General features: G+C 34.5%; 1 protein-coding gene across 7 annotated transcripts in view; it reads left to right on the forward strand.

Annotated features, from left to right (window-relative positions):
- FOXN2 (forkhead box N2) overlaps positions 1 to 13,770 on the forward strand; it is a 63,528-nt gene extending 49,758 nt beyond the window's left edge. For all 7 annotated transcript variants that reach the window (XM_055328315.1, XM_055328312.1, XM_055328314.1 and 4 more), the window contains 2 exons: positions 5,970 to 6,038; positions 9,343 to 13,770. In XM_055328315.1, coding sequence (XP_055184290.1) covers positions 5,970 to 6,038; positions 9,343 to 9,866 — 593 coding nt within the window. In that variant the 3' untranslated portion in view covers positions 9,867 to 13,770. The remainder of the gene's footprint in view (positions 1 to 5,969; positions 6,039 to 9,342) is intronic.
- The last annotated feature ends 3,889 nt before the right edge of the window (positions 13,771 to 17,659 follow it).

The raw sequence follows: 17,659 nt of genomic DNA on the forward strand, positions 1-17,659 counted from the left end.
GTTATAAGAGGAAAGCATAAGACCACATAAAAACTTAAGAAAATTTATATTTACATCAGGTTGCTTTAGGGAGTATTAATAGACTTATAAGGAAATTTGCTTCTCTCCTGATATTATTTCTCAGGAAAAGTTTGAAAAAACACAACACTGAATGGACTAAACATTCAACTGTTTATTCTACAAGTAATTGTTGAATTCCCACATAGTGCCAAGCAATATATGGGTGCTTTGGCATATGCAGAGATGAAAGAGACCCAAGCCCTGCTCTCAAAAACTGTACAGTTTAATTGAAGAAGGTTGACAAGTTTATACAGAGTATGATGGGGTGAAAGGAAGTAAGTGGCAAAGTAAGCTTAGAGGTAGATCAGGAAAGGCCTCTTAGAAAAAAAAAAGTGTGGTGCTTGAGCTGAACCTCAAAAATTGGGAAAATACTTGACCTTGTTGAAGGGTATCTGCTGGGAACTGCATGCCACTGAGTATGACTGAAGCCTAGGAGTGTATAGAAGAGGATTCAGTAGCCTTGGTCCAGTAGCTATAGATATGATCATTTAGCAGGGGCAAGGCAAATGAAGAGTTTAAGCATGCATTAGCCCATTCAAAGAGAACTTACTTAGCGTAATGATTTTTATTTTTTTTAAATTTTTATTTATTTATGATAGTCAGAGAGAGAGAGAGAGAGGGAGGGAGGGAGGCAGAGACACAGGCAGAGGGAGAAGCAGGCTCCATGCACCAGGAGCCCGACGTGGGATTCGATCCCGGGTCTCCAGGATCGCGCCCTGGGCCAAAGGCAGGCGCCAAACCGCTGCGCCACTCAGGGATCCAGCGTAATGATTTTTAACTCCTTTCTATAATTACAACATTAGTTAGCATTGAGTTCTTTTTTTTCTTTTTCTTTTTTTTTTTTTTTGCATTGAGTTCCTTACTACGGTGCTCTGAGTGCATCATCTCATTTCATTCTTACTACTCTTTGAGGTATTGTTACCTCCTTTTACAAATAAGGAAACTTAAGTGTGGAGAGATTAAGTAACTTTCTTAAGGCCACACCACTAGTAAATGACATACAAGAAACTCAGAAACTCTTGATTTAAAACCTGCACTCTACCAGGTATGAGACATTGGGGGAGGTGCTGAAGGGCTTTAAAGAATAAGGCCATATTGTCTGTCAGTTTTGTGTTTTCTGAAGGTCACTTATGTGTCATTAAGTTCCAGTATTAGAATCCAGCATTAGATTCATCTGTCAATTCATAGAATCATCTTTACTAATCATTATATTAGAGCTACCTTTAAACACCTAAGAGCAGGAGCACCTAGGTGGCTCAGTTGGTTAAATATCTACCTTCATCTCAGGTTATGATATCAGGTTATGTAGGGTCCTGGGATCCAGCCCCACATCAGGCTTCCTGTTCAACAGGGAGTCTGCTTCTCCCTCTCCCTCAGCTGTTCCCCTGCTTGTTTGTTTTCTCTCTCCCCGCCACTTCTGTCAAATAAATAAAATCTTAAACCACACACACATGAGCAATGGGAAAACTTATTTAGGCATAGAAACTCCAGAAATAGTCACTATCACCCAGAGTAGGTGCAGCAGTTTGTTTAAAGTATAGTTGTCTCTCTTACCTTACAATGACTAATTCTATTTTCCAATATATATGTTACAGTATTATTTAACAGGGGGCAAGAGGCACAGGAATCTCACTCCCCCTGAGATACCAAAACAAAACCTTTTCTGTCTATATTTTGTTTTGGTGTGGATTTAGAATAAATTGATCTACTTAAGAAATATCTATTGAGCACACTTTTGTGCTAGGCACCAAGTATACATCAGTGAACAAAGATGACAAAAATGGAACTGACATTCTAATTAATAAATTGTAGTATTTATACTTAAGTGCTAATATACTACAAGCAAATACAAACTTTAGACAGTTAAGGATGATGTTAGGGGCTAAGTGCAAATTTAAGTTCAGATTTAAGGTTCCAAATTAGCATAATTTGTATCTTAATAGAAATGAAACTAAATCAGTGGTCCAAGCACCATAAAGTATTGGCAATTTATCAAAATTGTTCTCCTCTATTAAAGAATCACAAGAGATACTCACTTTTCTGTTTGGATGCTCTGTAAATGTATATGTTAGCTTTGATAGATAATAGTAAGTCCTTACAGTTATTACTGAGCTTATAACCATTTAAATTCTGCCTATACGGCTCTCATATCATTTCTTAAGCTTAATGGATTGAGAATCAGATAACAGAAATGTGTAATTTTATGTTATAGCCCTCACTTTCACATGGCTGGACCAAGTGTCTTTGAATTTTTTTCTCAGTTATTGTTAGTAATTTCCCAGCATCAAGGCTAAGAAAATATAAACCAGGACATACAAATTAACACTTATGACAGAAATTTATTTGACTTAATTTTTAAATCAATAGCATGTTTTGAACTCCAGTATTTTCAACTGTGACAGTAAACAATTAAATCTTCAGTTTAAATTTAATACCAAAACAGATTGGGTATTCTAAATAAAAATTGTAAAGTCTACACAGAGAGTTTTTGTTGTATTTGTTCTAAGAAGTTCAAGATAGTACCTTGGACAAATCATTGGTAATCAGGTATTCTTGATTGCTCAGAGGTTGGGGTCATTTATCTTGCTGTTAGTCATTTTTCTAGAGTTAACTGGCAAGACATTAAGAGAAGCATACTTGTGATTTGTTTGGTATAAATGTTCAACCAAACAAATCACATATAGATAAAATCCTTTTTCAGGGAAGTTTTTGGTTTCATAAAGTTACTTTCATGTGGGAGAGTTCAAATTAACTTGGCTATAATAAATCTATATAAGAAACAAATGTGTTTAAGGAACACTTTTCCGGTCCTTCTACTATTACAAAAATAGCACCTAATTTTGTTATCATTTTAAGTATGTAGAAACTAGGAAAAGAAGTGGTGTTCATGCAGCTTTCTTAGGTTGTCAGGGTAAGCTTCACCAATGTTCTTTAGTTTTAGGTATTTCAGAAATATGACTCCTTGAATTCTCATAGAAGTTTACTATAGGAAGTTAAGCTAGAGGTATATTAATTTTTTTGATAAGACTTTATAGGTACTTCATTTATAAGACTATAAATTTTCTGAAATTGTTTCCTCATTATAGTACTTTCCAGTGTTAGAGTCTGCCTCACAACTGTCCCCCCCCCCTTTTTTTAAATGAAATTGGAAACAACAAGATATACCTTTTTTATATTAAGAGAAAAATTGTTTCATGGAGCAGAAAACTCTGTTAGGGCTTTTGCATAATGCCATGCAAGATGTGCCCCGCACAAGGACACTTGGCTGAGGCAATGAGTGAGGTCTGAAATTCAGCCCACACTCTTCAAGCTGTGTGCCTTCATACAGCGAAGCATTCACCTGGGGCAGACTTGCTTTTTCCCCAATTCACACAGAGATACAATATGGGCTGGAGTCTACCTTTTTTTCATCAAAAACATGTTAGAATATGAACGCTATCAAATTGTAGTCTGGCCTCATTCTAAAAGACCAGAATTGGAGAGATCTTCCTTGGCTATCATGGGAATCACTGATTCAAATTCTTTTTACTTACTGTTCTTTCTGCCTTGAAATTCTTTTCCTTCAGATAGTATGTGGCTTCTTTTTCTCATCTCCCTGAATCTTTGCTCAACCATTCATTGCCTCTTCTTGAAGGCTTCTCTAACCTCTGTGTTTAAAGTATAACCACCCTTCCCAACACTCTCTATCCCCCTTCCATTTATCTTTTCTCCCTTGTGTTTGTCACCCTCTGACATACTATGTTTTAATTATTCCTTTGTGTTATGAGAGGGTAGGGATTTTTCCTGTTTTGTTTTTTGCTGTATTTCCATAGCCTGGAAAGATGTCTGGCTCATAAGAGGACACTCAGTTTGTTGAGTGAATAATAGAATAGAGAATTTCTGGTACATTCTGTAAATTTCTGCAGAATTTCCTACTCTATTCGTGGATACTTAGTAGGTATTAATGAGTGATAATTGATAAGAGTACAAATTGAAGGCCTGGGTTCTGGAAGTAGACTATTGAAAGGTTCAATCTTCGTTATTTCTAGAGACCTGTTTTTCATTTTTAAGATGGAAACACTATTAGTATCCACATTATAAAGTTGTGAGGATTAGATGAGTTAATAATACTCAGAACATGCCAAGCCCATTGATATGCAGCATTAGTTAGTAATTTGGTGATGATCAGCTTAATCTAAGGAAAGGAAGGCAAAGAAGTTCTATACTTCATTATTTCCACATTTATCAAGGACCTACTACTGTTCTAGGCATTGTAGAACATAGTGGATAAGACAGGTTCCTACCTTAATTGGGGAGGCATTCATAGAGACTCTTATTTCACAAGGTCACAGTTTATTGAAAGGGAAAGAGCTGTAGTTTTTTGTGCTCCTTTGTAACAACCATCTTCTGATTTACTTAAGTCTGTTTGGTAAAGCCAATAACAAAAATAAGTCCATATCTTTATGGCTTTGTTATCTAAAATAACTTTACAAATAGGTATTACAAATAAAATGGAAAACTTTGGGGTAATAAAGATTTTTAGCATTGAGATAGAAATGGGAAGTTTCATATCCAAATCTTATTTTAAACATCCTTTATAATTTAAATTTTTTAATATTGGGGTGCCTGGGTGGTTCAGTGGTTGAACATCTGCCATTGTCTCAAGTCGTGATCCCAGGGCCCTGGGATTGGATCCTGCATTGGGCTCCTGGTAGGGAGCCTACCTCTCCCTCTGCCTATGTCTCTGCCTCTCTCTCTCATGAATAGATAAATAAACTCTTTAAAAATAATAAAATAATAAAAAATAAAATTTCTAAATATTTTCTAGCTTTTCCTTCATGTTAGATTATACCATTTCATTTTTATTTAATTACAGTTATTCAGGATAATGAATCGCCAAGATGGAGAACTTTTGGCAGAAAAGTAGATATGAGAACATAATGACTTTATCTGGATTAAAACCTGCTGATTTCACCGGCCTTTTGAAACTCATTTTCCTTATGGAATATCCATAATTATATTTGACCTCTTATGAAGTTTATAGTACTTGTAGCCTCATATAAAATTATGATTAAAAACATTACTAATACTTTTGCGCCAGCAGTAGTTACTCATTTAGTGTTTTTAGTAACTTCTGTAACTAGTATGTAATTAATGCAGTACTTCATAACTCTAGATATGCCCAAGTAAAGATATTTTTTAAATGCTAAAAAGGTAGGGGCGCCTGGATGACTCTGTCAGTTGGGCATCTGACTTTTGGTTTTGGCTCAGGTCCTGATCTCATGGATGGTAGGATTGAGCCCTGCACTGGGCTCTGCACCAGTGGGAGTATGCTTGGATATTCTTTCCCTCTGGCCCTCCCCCAGCTCACTCTCTCCCCCTCTTCCTCCACCAAAATAAATAAATCTTAAAAAAACAAAAAAGAAGAAGAATGCCTTAATATACATTTTTAGTTACAGTTGGCCCTTGAATAATATAGGGATTAGAGGTGCTGATTCCTGCTCCCTTCCCCAATGCAGTTGAAAATCCATGTATAACTTGATTCCCCAAAAACTTACCTACTTATAGCCTTACTGATGACATGAAGTTGATGAACACATATTTTGTGTTTTGTGACTAACATACTGTCTTCTTACAGTAAAGTAAGCTAGAGAAAAGAAAATGTTATTAAGAAAATAATAAGAAATTTTATTATCTCCAGTACTACTCAATTCCCCTTTACTCAATACTGTTCACAAAACTGTTCATAATTTTAAGTGAACAAAAATAGATTGCAGAATAATATGTGTCTCATTTTGTTTAACGTGTGGGTGCCTTTGTGTTTTTAAGTAAAAGAATATACACCAAATCTTAATGTTAGTTACATTTGCGAATACTTATAATATCCTCTTTTATAATTAATTAATACTGTTATTCTTTTCCTTTTTCAGAATCTGATATTGATGCTGCCACTGCAATGATGCTCTTAAATACTTCTATAGAACAAGGAATTTTAGAATGTAAGCAATCATGCCTTTCTTCCTATAACAGATTTTTGCGAGTGCTTTTTTAAATGTAATTTAGAATGCAAAATATTTAAATGTTATAAGCAAAATTGTTTTTTTCCAACTAAATTTGTGTTTTCATTGGAATTATTTAGTTTCAATTTTATTCTATTTCCATTAATATATGTGAGCAATTATGAAATTGAAGTTAATACTGTGATAGATATTTTTACATAGACCAAGAAACAAATAAATTAAGGTTAAAGATTTAAAAGTAAAAATAAAAACCATAAATAAGAAAATATAGGAAAGTATATTAAAACCTTGGAATTAGAAAACCCTTCAGATACAAAATGCAAAATCCATAAAAGAAAAAATGGGTAAATTTAATTAAATTAAACATCAGAATGTTGGAGTTCTGACAACAAAAGATATCTGTAAGGAAAGTCACACGAGACAAACCCTAAAAGAACATTTTTTTTTTACTATGTGTATAACAAATGGTTAATACTGAGTATATGTATATAAAAGGATTCTACGAGTAAGAAGGAAAATGTTCAACAGAGAAGCCAAGAGAATATATATTAGATGGGTCTCAGAAGGAAATAGTGTTCGATACACATTTGAAAAGATGTGCACCTTCTCTAGAAGACAGGGAAATGCAAAATGAAATAATATTGAGATATTGCTTTTTTTGTCCATGAGATTATGAAGAATTAAAATGAATGATAATATTAGGTGTTAATTGTGGGAACTGGATATTGTCATACACTGTAGGATGTAAATTAGTACAACCATTTTGCTCAATTGGAGGACAATTTGAAAATACCAACTACAAATACAAATCAAAACCACAGTAAGATCCCATACTAGTCAGAATGCCTAGTATCAAAAAGACAAGAAATAACAAGTGTTGATGAGAATGTAGAGAAAAAGGAACTTCTTGTTGGTAGAAATACAACTTGGTCCAGCCACTATGAAAAACAGTATTGGGGTTCCTCAAAAACTAAAAATAGAAGAACCATACTGTCTTCTAAATACCCCTTCTGGGTATTTACCTAAAGGGAAAAAAAAACCCACTTAATTTGAAAAGATATGTGTACTCCTGTGTTTATTACATAGCTAACATATGGAAGCAAACAGCCTGTATCCATCAGTAGATGAATGGATAAAGAGGAGATACACACACACACACACACACACACACAATGGAATATTACTCCACCATAAAAAAAGAATGAAATCTTGCCATTCTTGACAATATAAATGGACCTAGAGAGTTTTATGCTAAGTGAAATAAGCCAGAGAAAGACAAATTCCATATGGTTTCACTTTTATGTGGAATCTAAAAATCAAATGAGCAAACAAAAAACAAACGCAGGCGCCTGGATGGCTCAGTCCATTAAGCATCTGACTCCTGGTTTGGGGTCAGGTAATGATCTCAGGGTCATGAGATTAGAACCCGCATGGGACTTCATGCTCAGTGTAGAGTTTGCTTGTCCCTCTCACTCATACTCTGTCCCTCTCCTCACTCATTCTCTCTCTCAAATAAATAAATAAAATCTTCAAAAAGACAAAACCCCACAAAAAACAGAAACAAACTGATGGTTGCCTGGGGGGAGGAGAATGGGTAGATGGGTGAAATAAGTGAAGGCAATTAGGAGATTACAAATTTCCAATTATAAAATAAATAAATCACAGGGGGATGAAAAGTACAGATAAGGAATATAGTCAATAATATTGTAATAACTTTATATGGTGACTACAACTTAGGGTGAGCATTTTGTAATATATAGAATTGTCAAATCACTATGTTGTACTCCTAAAACTAACATAAGATTGTATGTCAACTCTACTTAGGTTTAAAAAAAAAAAACAATTAGGGATCCCTCGGTGGCGCAGCGGTTTAGCGCCTGCCTTTGGCCCAGGGCGTGATCCTGGAGACCCAGGATCGAATCCCATGTCGGGCTCCTGGTGCATGGAGCCAGCTTCTCCCTCTGCCTATGTCTCTGCCTCTCTCCCTCTCTCTCTCTGTGACTATCATAAATAAATAAAAATTAAAAAAAAAAACAATTATAATTTGAAATCTGTATATTCTTTTACTTAATAATTCTATTTCTTGGTATTCTAGAAAAATATTTACATATGTGTAAGAAAAGGCATCTAGAAGGATTTTCATTGCAGTATTTTTTTTTTTTAAGATTGTATTTATTCACAATAGAGAGAGGCAGAGACCTAGGCAGAGGAAGAAGCAGGTTCCGTGCAGGGAGCCCAATGTGGGACTTGATCCCAGAACTCCAGGATCACACCCCGAGCTGAAGGCAGACGCTCAACCACTGAGCCACGTGTCCCCGAAAGCCAGAAGATAATGGAATGATATCTTCATTCCTGAAAGGAAATAGCTGCACCCAAGGGACTCTAGGCCCTGAAAAGATACTGTTTAAGAATAATGAAGAAATAATGGGACGCCTGGGTGGTGCGCTTGCACGTTCTCTCTCTCTCTCTCTCTCTCTCTCTCTCTCTGTTTCTCATGAATAAATAAATAAAATCTTAACTAAAAAAGAATAATGAAGAAATAAATAGAAATATTTTCAGACAAACAGTGAAAGGACAGATGAGATTATTAAAAAGTGAAATCATCAGAAGGGTCTTTTAGTAAAGTCTAAGGGGCATATTTCAGAGGGAAGGAAAGAGATCCTTTCTTTCATGTAGAGAGAGACCCCAAATAGAGATGCCTGAAGTGGGCATGAAATGAAAGAAAAATGAAAACCAATGCAAGTCATAAACATGCAGGTAGAGATAAACAAGCGTTAACTGCATAAAATAACACTAATGACATGTTAGAGGATTAAAAACAAGAAGACAACAAACAAACAAGATATCTTCCCTTGCCTAAGTTCATGAAGGCATACTCCCTATATCATCTCCTCAAACTTTTATTGTTCTTGCTTTCATATTTACGTGCTGAAGCGTCCGTCATTACAGTATTATTCTTAGTAGTGAAAAATTGGGAAAACCTAAATATCAACAAGGAAATGGTTGGCTAAACAGTGGTACATTCTTATTGAGGCATTCTGTACAAGCAGCTCAAAATAATTATGTTTTTCATGGAAAAATCAAGACATAAGATTAAGTGATTTTAAAATGTTTCAAATTAATACCTACAGGATATGGTCTAAGTAAAAAAAAAAAAAGTGAACAAAAACCTATAGAACATTACTAAACCAAAGCACTACTCTGTATTGATATAGTAGTTTCAGTGGCCTGTTCTTGCAATCACATGCCTTTGACCTATTGATGGAAGTTTTCTTTTCTACAGGTGAGAAGCCTCTTCCTCTTAAAACAGCAATGCAGAAAAAGAGGAGTTATGGCAATGCATTTAATCATCCTAGTACTATGCGACTGCAAGAGAGTGATTCTTTGGCCACGAGCATTGATCCAAAAGAAGACCATAATTACAGTGCAAGTAGCATGGCAGCACAGCGCTGCGCGTCCAGGTCTAGCGTGTCTTCTCTGTCCTCTGTCGATGAGGCATATGAATTTATCCCAAAGAGTAGCCATGTGGGAAGTGATGGCAGTGAAGGATTTCACAGTGAAGAAGACACAGATGTTGATTATGAAGATGATCCTCTTGGAGACAGTGGCTATGCATCACAGGCTTGTGCAGATACCTCTGAAAAAGGGCAGCCAGGCAAAAAGATGCGCAAACAGTTATGTCAAGAAATTGATGAGGAGCTCAAAGAGGCAGCTGGATCTCTGCTCCACCTTGCTGGAATCCGTACATGTTTGGGTTCCCTAATAAGTACTGCAAAGACTCAAAATCAAAAGCAGCGGAAAAAATAGAAATACTTATTTGTGTGAAATTATTTTAAAGTGTGGCAATACTATTCTACTTAATTCTTTACAAGGGATATCAAAGCCATAATGGACTTCTTTTGTTTTAGGGTGGGGGAGGGGTGCTAATTACTTCTTTATTACAGAACATTTGTTTTAATTTTTATTAAGTAATTGCTGTTAGGATCATGCCCAACCATAGATATGATGCCAAGTCCTAAAAACATCATTTTTGTGATAAATGTCTCTCAGATTTGGAAATTTTTATATAAGAAAATTCACAGCCTCTGTCTTAAAACTTGTAGGAAAAATCTTTTAATCTATTTATGTTAAAGTGTAAGGATTGGCAACTATAGCTTTTTTTTTTTCATTGTCTTTTCCAATCTGTGTTAACTATAGTTGCTGATCCAGCTAAAAATTTTGCTGATGTCTTTCTCATATACTTCTCTCTGGACACATGCAATCCAGTAGAATGAGATTTGGGTTTTTTATTTTGTCTTAATTTTTGTTTTTAATTTTTTTTTTTTTGAACCATGGACAAAGTTGAATATAAATTGGAAAAGGTCCTAGTGGTCTAGGAAGCTCCTTTTGGTTGCATAGGCAGAAAGTACAGCAAAGAGTTCTGAGATTTAGAAAAGGCAGTTTTGTGGTATAGTTTCATCTAAGAACACTCCCAATTCCTATTACAATATTATCTTTGAATGTTTTTTACTTCCCAGTTGTTACATAAAATTTATTGGAGGCTTTTTGTTTGTTCCCAAAGTGCTTTGCAGCCATTGTTTGAATTTTAGCCACTAGTTGTCTTTGTTGAGTAGAAACAATCTAATGAGAGGATATAGCCATAAAGTGTGTTATGGGGTTAACGCTCATTTTGACATACTTTTTGCAATAAGAGAATTTCGTTTGCTTATTAAGTGGACTGCATTCTGGGAATTTTGTAGTAGGAATGGAGTGTAATCTAAAATAAACATTTTGAATAATTAATAATTATGTCCTCATAATTATTTAGGTAGATTATTTAGGAAAAAACTTCTAAGGTTTATATGAATTAAATTTGTGTGTATACCTAATTAAATTTAAAAGGATTTAACAAAACTGTAGAGACAAAGTACCTGTCAAGGGTTTAAAATTCATATAAAATTAAATCTTCTACAGTACACCCTTCAGGGGAGGCAGTATAATACATAATATGTGCCATTTATTCCATGCTAAAAGATTTTATATTGCTGTTCTAAACATGCATTGACTAAGGCATTTTAAGTTTTGGAACAAATCTGCTTCAATGAGACATTTTTCCATATCATTTTTATAGTTTGACTATATTAAGAACACAGGATACTAATAATACTAAAATTACTCATTATGTATATTTTTTTACAGTTGGTGGAAGCAACTTCCCTAAAGTTCAGTCTTATCTCATGGTACATTCTGTTTTATAACAATGACCTTGTTATCATTTTTCTGATAATTTCATATTACATACATACATACACTGTAGGCTTATGATTTTGGTTGGTTACTTTCAGTTATTCCTATGACTAAAGCATTTTCTTGGCTTTTTTTTTTTTCTCTTAAAGAGACAAATATTTTTGTTTTAACTTGTAAATCTTATTTGGGCAAAACTGTCAATTGAGAGGCATAACGAAAACATCGTTTTCAATTGGCAAAACTTTAAGCCAGGGATAAAAACAATATTATCTGTCCCATTTCCATGTTAATTGTAATTGAACTTGGGTGGCCACATCAATAGAATCGGTGCTGTTGATATACAGTAATTTAAATTTGTTGATAATGAAATATAGTTAACTACGCAGGATGAGGTATTTGGGGGTTTTTCCTTCATATACATCTCATCTACAGAAAATGGCTAATCCAAGTCAATACATTTTACTGAAGACAGTGACTATAATAAAAAAAAATGCTTTTACCACAGTATAAATAGTACACAGGTGATAAAAATCATTTTAATAACAGTATCTTAAAGCTATTTACTGTGGTCCACTGTGGATAGACCTTAGTAACAATGTTTCAGTGATCTGGTTCCAGTTTATTTTGTTCTACTGAAATTCTGTACCACACATGTTCTTTCTGGTTCCTGTCCATTAGATAATTGCTCTTCATAAGCAGAGGGAAATGATCTTGGGTACGGAGGGGGAGAGTTGTTCTCCTTTGAGAGGGATCTTCAAAATTATTTTAGCTTAATGTAAATAACAATAATTCTTTAAACTTGATATTCTCTCCCTCTTCATGTACTCTTCCCACAAATTTAAAAATTTGTATGCTTCACTAGCAAGGACAATGAACACTTTCATACTAAAGATTACCGAGAAAAAGTCACAGGATATTTTACACTTAATTCTTATACAGAATTCAGTGCATCACTTTTCATTTGCTGATTTACCAAGGCAGTTATTTTTGAGAGGAAGTCTTTTTTAATTATGATTCCCCCATCGTTACTTTCATAGGTATTATAATCCCATTCCTCAGGTGTGTTGAGATAAAAACATGGCTAATAACTACCCAATTAAGGAAAGTCATTTCAAGTCCTATGGACTGGAAATTGTATTTCTAATAATATAGTAATAAGAAATTATACTGTAATAGGAACAGTTTGGCAATCCCAGAGAGTTTATATGTTCAGCATATTTTAAGACTGTGATTTAAGCTAACATAATTTGCCTTACATCTATATAAATTGTTATAACTGATTCCAGTTTATAATAGATTTCTATTAAAAGTTTTGAGTCAGCACAGTTAATCTTCATCTTTCACATCCCAGAAGAATCAGTGTTTCTTGAATATAGATCTTTGAAATTTGTTTGTGCAATATATTACTAAATTCATTAATAATTTTATGTTTCAAATTCAGAGAAAAAAACATTACTTGTATTCATGGAAAGGCTAATTATTGGTGGATTGCCTCCTTTTTTCCACCTTCAAGCCTTTCCTTTCCTCCCTATAGCCAGCATGACTTCTCTTAACTTAGATTCCCTTGTATATAGTAAGGCTTAGAATATATATTTTTTCTTTTGCTACTTTTCTGAGGCATTATGTAAAGGGTTCATACTAGGTGGTCAGTTAAATATATGTTAAGCATGAATTCAAGGTAGAGAAAGTGTTGAGGGAATGTGTGTGTCTTTGTAGACCAGGAGGCCTTTTCTAGCAATTTAATCAACAGATGTGAATACTTCACAAAGCTGTAAAGACTTTTGTCTTAAATACTACAGTAACTTAGCAACCATTTGTGAAGATCGTAGCATTTGATTAAACTTTGAGGCCTTCTGGTTTACATGTACTTTACAGGTTTTTTGTTGTTGTTGTTAGTTTGAAATGTGTAAGCTTTGATTGAAACAAAGTTTACTTCACTATGTTAATGATGTACTCAAAATATTTATTGAAAGACAAAGTAGAGTATTTTAATGTTAAACCTGCCATTTTTTCTTAAAGCACATTTTTTTGTGTCTAACTGCCAGTGCCATTGTCAAAACTTGTTTTTAAAATTGTTGTACATTCTTATTAAACTAAGTGCTTAATTTTAAAGTATTATGTTGCCATCATATAGTGTATAAAATGTATAATTGCCAATTCACTGTAACTATTATTTATTTTTAAATGAAAGTATAAGAATGCTTTCTGATTCAAGAAATTTGAGTTATTAAACTGGTTTCCTTATCCTCTTTTCTAATGTAGCATAAAAATTGCCCTGAGTTTGAGTTATAACTGCCAGTAGATGACCAGTCACAAGTGAACCACTTCTCAGTTGCCAGTCTTTGCTCATATTAAAAGCAACTTAACAGATGTTTAGTTTTTGTATCTAATCTCTGATTATTAAAATGTTTATAAAGTTTATTTTTACCAAAGAGATGCAATTCATTATGATAAAGTATTGCAGAATAAACCTTGTTTTATAACATTGTTGTACTTTCTCTATTATTTTGGGTTGGGTAGTGTAGATTTGAGTGGCTCATACTTCTACATACACCCTTTCCACTTGCGTGTTAAAAAATTGAAGTCATACAAATGAAAAAGTTTCAATTTCAGAATTTTAAATCTTTTAAGTATTATTTTTCCTGGTTTTTACAGGCCAACCTAAATCATTTTGAAAACTAAAATAGTGTTAACTAAATTATTCACTTCCTGAAGTTGAACTTCTTTTCCCATGCATAGGTATATATAAGATATTTTGAAATATAAGAAAAATTGAGTAGAAAATGAAATTAAGATTATTTCTAAAAGTAGTAGTGTTACTTCAACACTACCCAATAATACCATGTGTAGCTATGTAGAGTTATTTAAAATGAGTCAAGTGAGACAGCCATATTGATTTTAAACTATGATGGTCTCTAAGCCCTCCTTCCTTCCAAAGCATCTTCTTGATATACAAAATCATTTACCAAACAACCATTTGTGAGAGTCATGTTTGTTCCTTAGGAGTCTTATTCTTAACTATTGCATTCATCTAGCTCATGTTAGTTCTGAAGGGGGAAGAAATATATACCATTTTAGAAAAATAACATTAAAATATGGGTTAGAACACTTAGAATTTCAGAACATACTAATTTGATAATTTTTTTAAACTGGAAATAAGCTTGCAAAAATTGTGCAGAAACTTAGATGTGAAACCTGAAAATCTTTAAGAATGAAAGCAATTATTAATCTTAGTAACTGTTATTATGTTTCATGAAATTTTAAATAGAGAACTGTTAGAAGCTGGCAACTGAAAATTGAAATAGCCATGTGCTACTGGTACTGGTACCAAACGTGCATATGTTTGATAGTTTGTGTTCCAAAAGTTTGTTTACAAATATGTTCCTGGAGGAGGCATATTTCAGTGAACTTCAGGCAAGTTATGAAACCTTATTTACTTCATAATATAGTGGATAAACTTTTAAACTAAAAGTGATTCTTACACGAAATTTTTGTATAAGTGGATTTACTTCCATTATAGATTTTCCTCAACCTTGAGATTTTGGTTCAAGTAAACACTTAAAAGTCAGTCTAGGGAAAATTTAATAGAAGTGGAAACTAGGAATTGGACCACAAGGAGACAATGTACAGAATATTAACTTAGGGGAGATTTTAGAACCTGAAACAAAATTGCTGTCTAATCATTGAGAATTCTTTCTCTTTTAAGATTTTATTTCTTTATTTTAGAAAGGGGAAGGGGCAGGAAACTCAGGCAGGGCTTGATCCCATGACCCCAAGACCACGGACCTGGGCCAAAAACAAGGCTCGGGAGGCTCAACCAATTGAGCCACCCAGGTGCTCCTAATGGTTGAGAATTCTTTTAAGGTTTTTTTCTTTTTTAAGGTTTTATTTATTAGAGAGTGCAAATGAGGGTTGGAGGTGGGCAGACAGGCAGAGGGAGTGAATCTCAAGCAGACTCCACACTGAGAATGGAACCCACTGCAAGGCTCCATCCCAGGACCCTGAACTCATGACCTGAGCCAAAACCAAGAGTCCAACGCTTAAGCAACTAAGCCCCCCAGGCGCCCCAAAGATTGATAATTCTTAAGTGTAGACTACAGCCAGTGTAACTAAATTTATATGATAATCTTGTATATCAGAAAAGGAATTGAGGAAAAAATTCCACACCCTTGGTGAACTGAGCATTTTTTCAATCAGGTATTTCAGTGCCTAATGCCAAGCATTGAGCTTAAGTGTTGGATATATAATATGCACTAAGAAGTAAAAATAGATAATCCCTCTCCAAAAAATGTAAATGCAATTGTGAATTGTGATGATTGCCATTGAAAGAAAGAATAGGGAGCTCTGAAAATATAAATCTAGGGTTTTAGGGGAGGCTACCATGAAGAATGTGATTTAAGCTGAGATCAAAGAAACAGGTATTGGAACTGAAAGCATAGCATATTGTTCTGGGCAGGGGCAACCTCAATTACTAAGATCCTGGGATAGGAGAAAACAGATTTTTGGTGAACTAAAAGGCTAGTAGTTTGGGTACAAAGCAAAAGAGCTGGCTCCAGGTTTTGCAGAGCCATGTGAGTCAAAAATTTGGGCTTTTAAATACCTTAGAGAAGCCATTGAGGGTATAGACAGTTTAAGAAATTACCCTGATACTTTGACTTGCAGCCATGATTAAGTGACAGGACCAGACTTAAGCTTCTCTGTAAACAACCGAAAAACTGGACAATATATGAAAAAAAAAAACATATGAAACATTTTTTGACAAGATCAGTAAGGGTGATGTCCCTCTAGCCACATTGATTAATGGGAAAAAATGATGGCCCAAAATAACAAAATCAGAAATGAAATGAGACGTAAGGACAGATCCTATAGATATTAAAAGGACCACAAAGGAACATGATTAGGAACTTTATGCCAATAAATTCAACAATTTAGAGGAAATTAACAAGTTTCATAAAAGATGTAAATTACCAAACTTAAGAAGAAATAGAAATCTGAATAATCTTGTACCTATTTGTAATTGAATTAATACTTAGTAATTAAAATCTTACAAGATGCAACACCCCAAAACAACTCATGAAAGAAATAATGGTAAGTTTGGACTTCACTAAAATTAAAAACTTATGCTCTGTGAAAGTTATTGTTAAGAAAATGGAAAGACAAGCCACAGCCTGGGAGAAAATGTCTGCAAAACATATAATATAATAAAGAACGGGTATCAAAAAACCACAAAAAGCTCTTAAAAATCAGTTATAAGAAAACAAGGCAATTTAAAAATGAGCAAAATATCTGGACAGTTCATCAAAGAAGATAAACAATGGCAAACACATTCAATGATGGTTCAACATTGTGTCATTAGGGAAATGAAATCAAAACTATTAAGATATCACTACACACCGATTAAATGGCTAAAATGTAAAACTGACAACACCAAATGCTGGCAAAAATGTGGAGCAACAGGAACTCTTATTCACTGCTTCTGGGAATGCAAGGTACTGCCACTTTGGAAAAAGTCATGGTTTCCTACAAATTAAACATATTATATGATCCAGCAATCGTACTCTTTGGCATTTACCCAAATGAATTGAAAACGTGTCCACACAGAAACCTGCACGCCATTCTTACAGAAGCTTTAGGGGCACCTGAGTGGCTTAGTTGGTTAAACATCCAACTCTTGATTTCTGCTCAGATCATGATCTCAGGGTCATGAGATTGAGCCCCACATCAGGCTCCATTCTCTTTGGGGAGTCTTGCTTCTCTCCCTTTCTCCTTCTGCCCCTCCCCCAACTCATATGTGTTCTCTCTCTAAAATAAGTAAATCTTTTTAAAAATTTTTTTAAGACTTTATTTATTCATGAGAGACACAGAGAGAGGCAGAGACATAGGCAGGGGGAAAAGCAGCTTCCGAGCGGGACTCGATCCCGGGACTCCAGAATCATTTCCTGGGCTGAAGGCATATGATCAACCACTGAGCCACCCAGGTGTCCCAGTAAATCTTTTTTTAAAAAAAGAAGCTTTATTCATAGTTATCAAAACTTAGAAGCAACCAAGATGTCCTTCAATATGTGAATGGATACCCAAACTGTTGTATATATCCACATATCTACATAAACTATGGTAATATCCAATACAATGGAAATATTATTCAGCCGTAAAAAGAAATGACATTCTCCAAAGAGATAACATCTCTCCAAGGAAGATATACAAATGATCAGTAAGCACATGAAAAGATTCTAAACATCTCTAATTATTAGGTAAATGCAAATCAAAGATACCACCTCCTTAGGATGGTTCTATTTAAAACAATGCAAACAGGGCAACCCGGGCGGCTCAGTGGCTTAGCGCCACCTTCAGTCCCGGGTGTGGTCCTGGAGACC

The sequence above is a fragment of the Nyctereutes procyonoides genome, unplaced genomic scaffold (assembly GCF_905146905.1).
Source record: "Nyctereutes procyonoides isolate TBG_1078 unplaced genomic scaffold, NYPRO_anot_genome, whole genome shotgun sequence".
Classification (NCBI taxonomy): domain Eukaryota; kingdom Metazoa; phylum Chordata; class Mammalia; order Carnivora; family Canidae; genus Nyctereutes; species Nyctereutes procyonoides.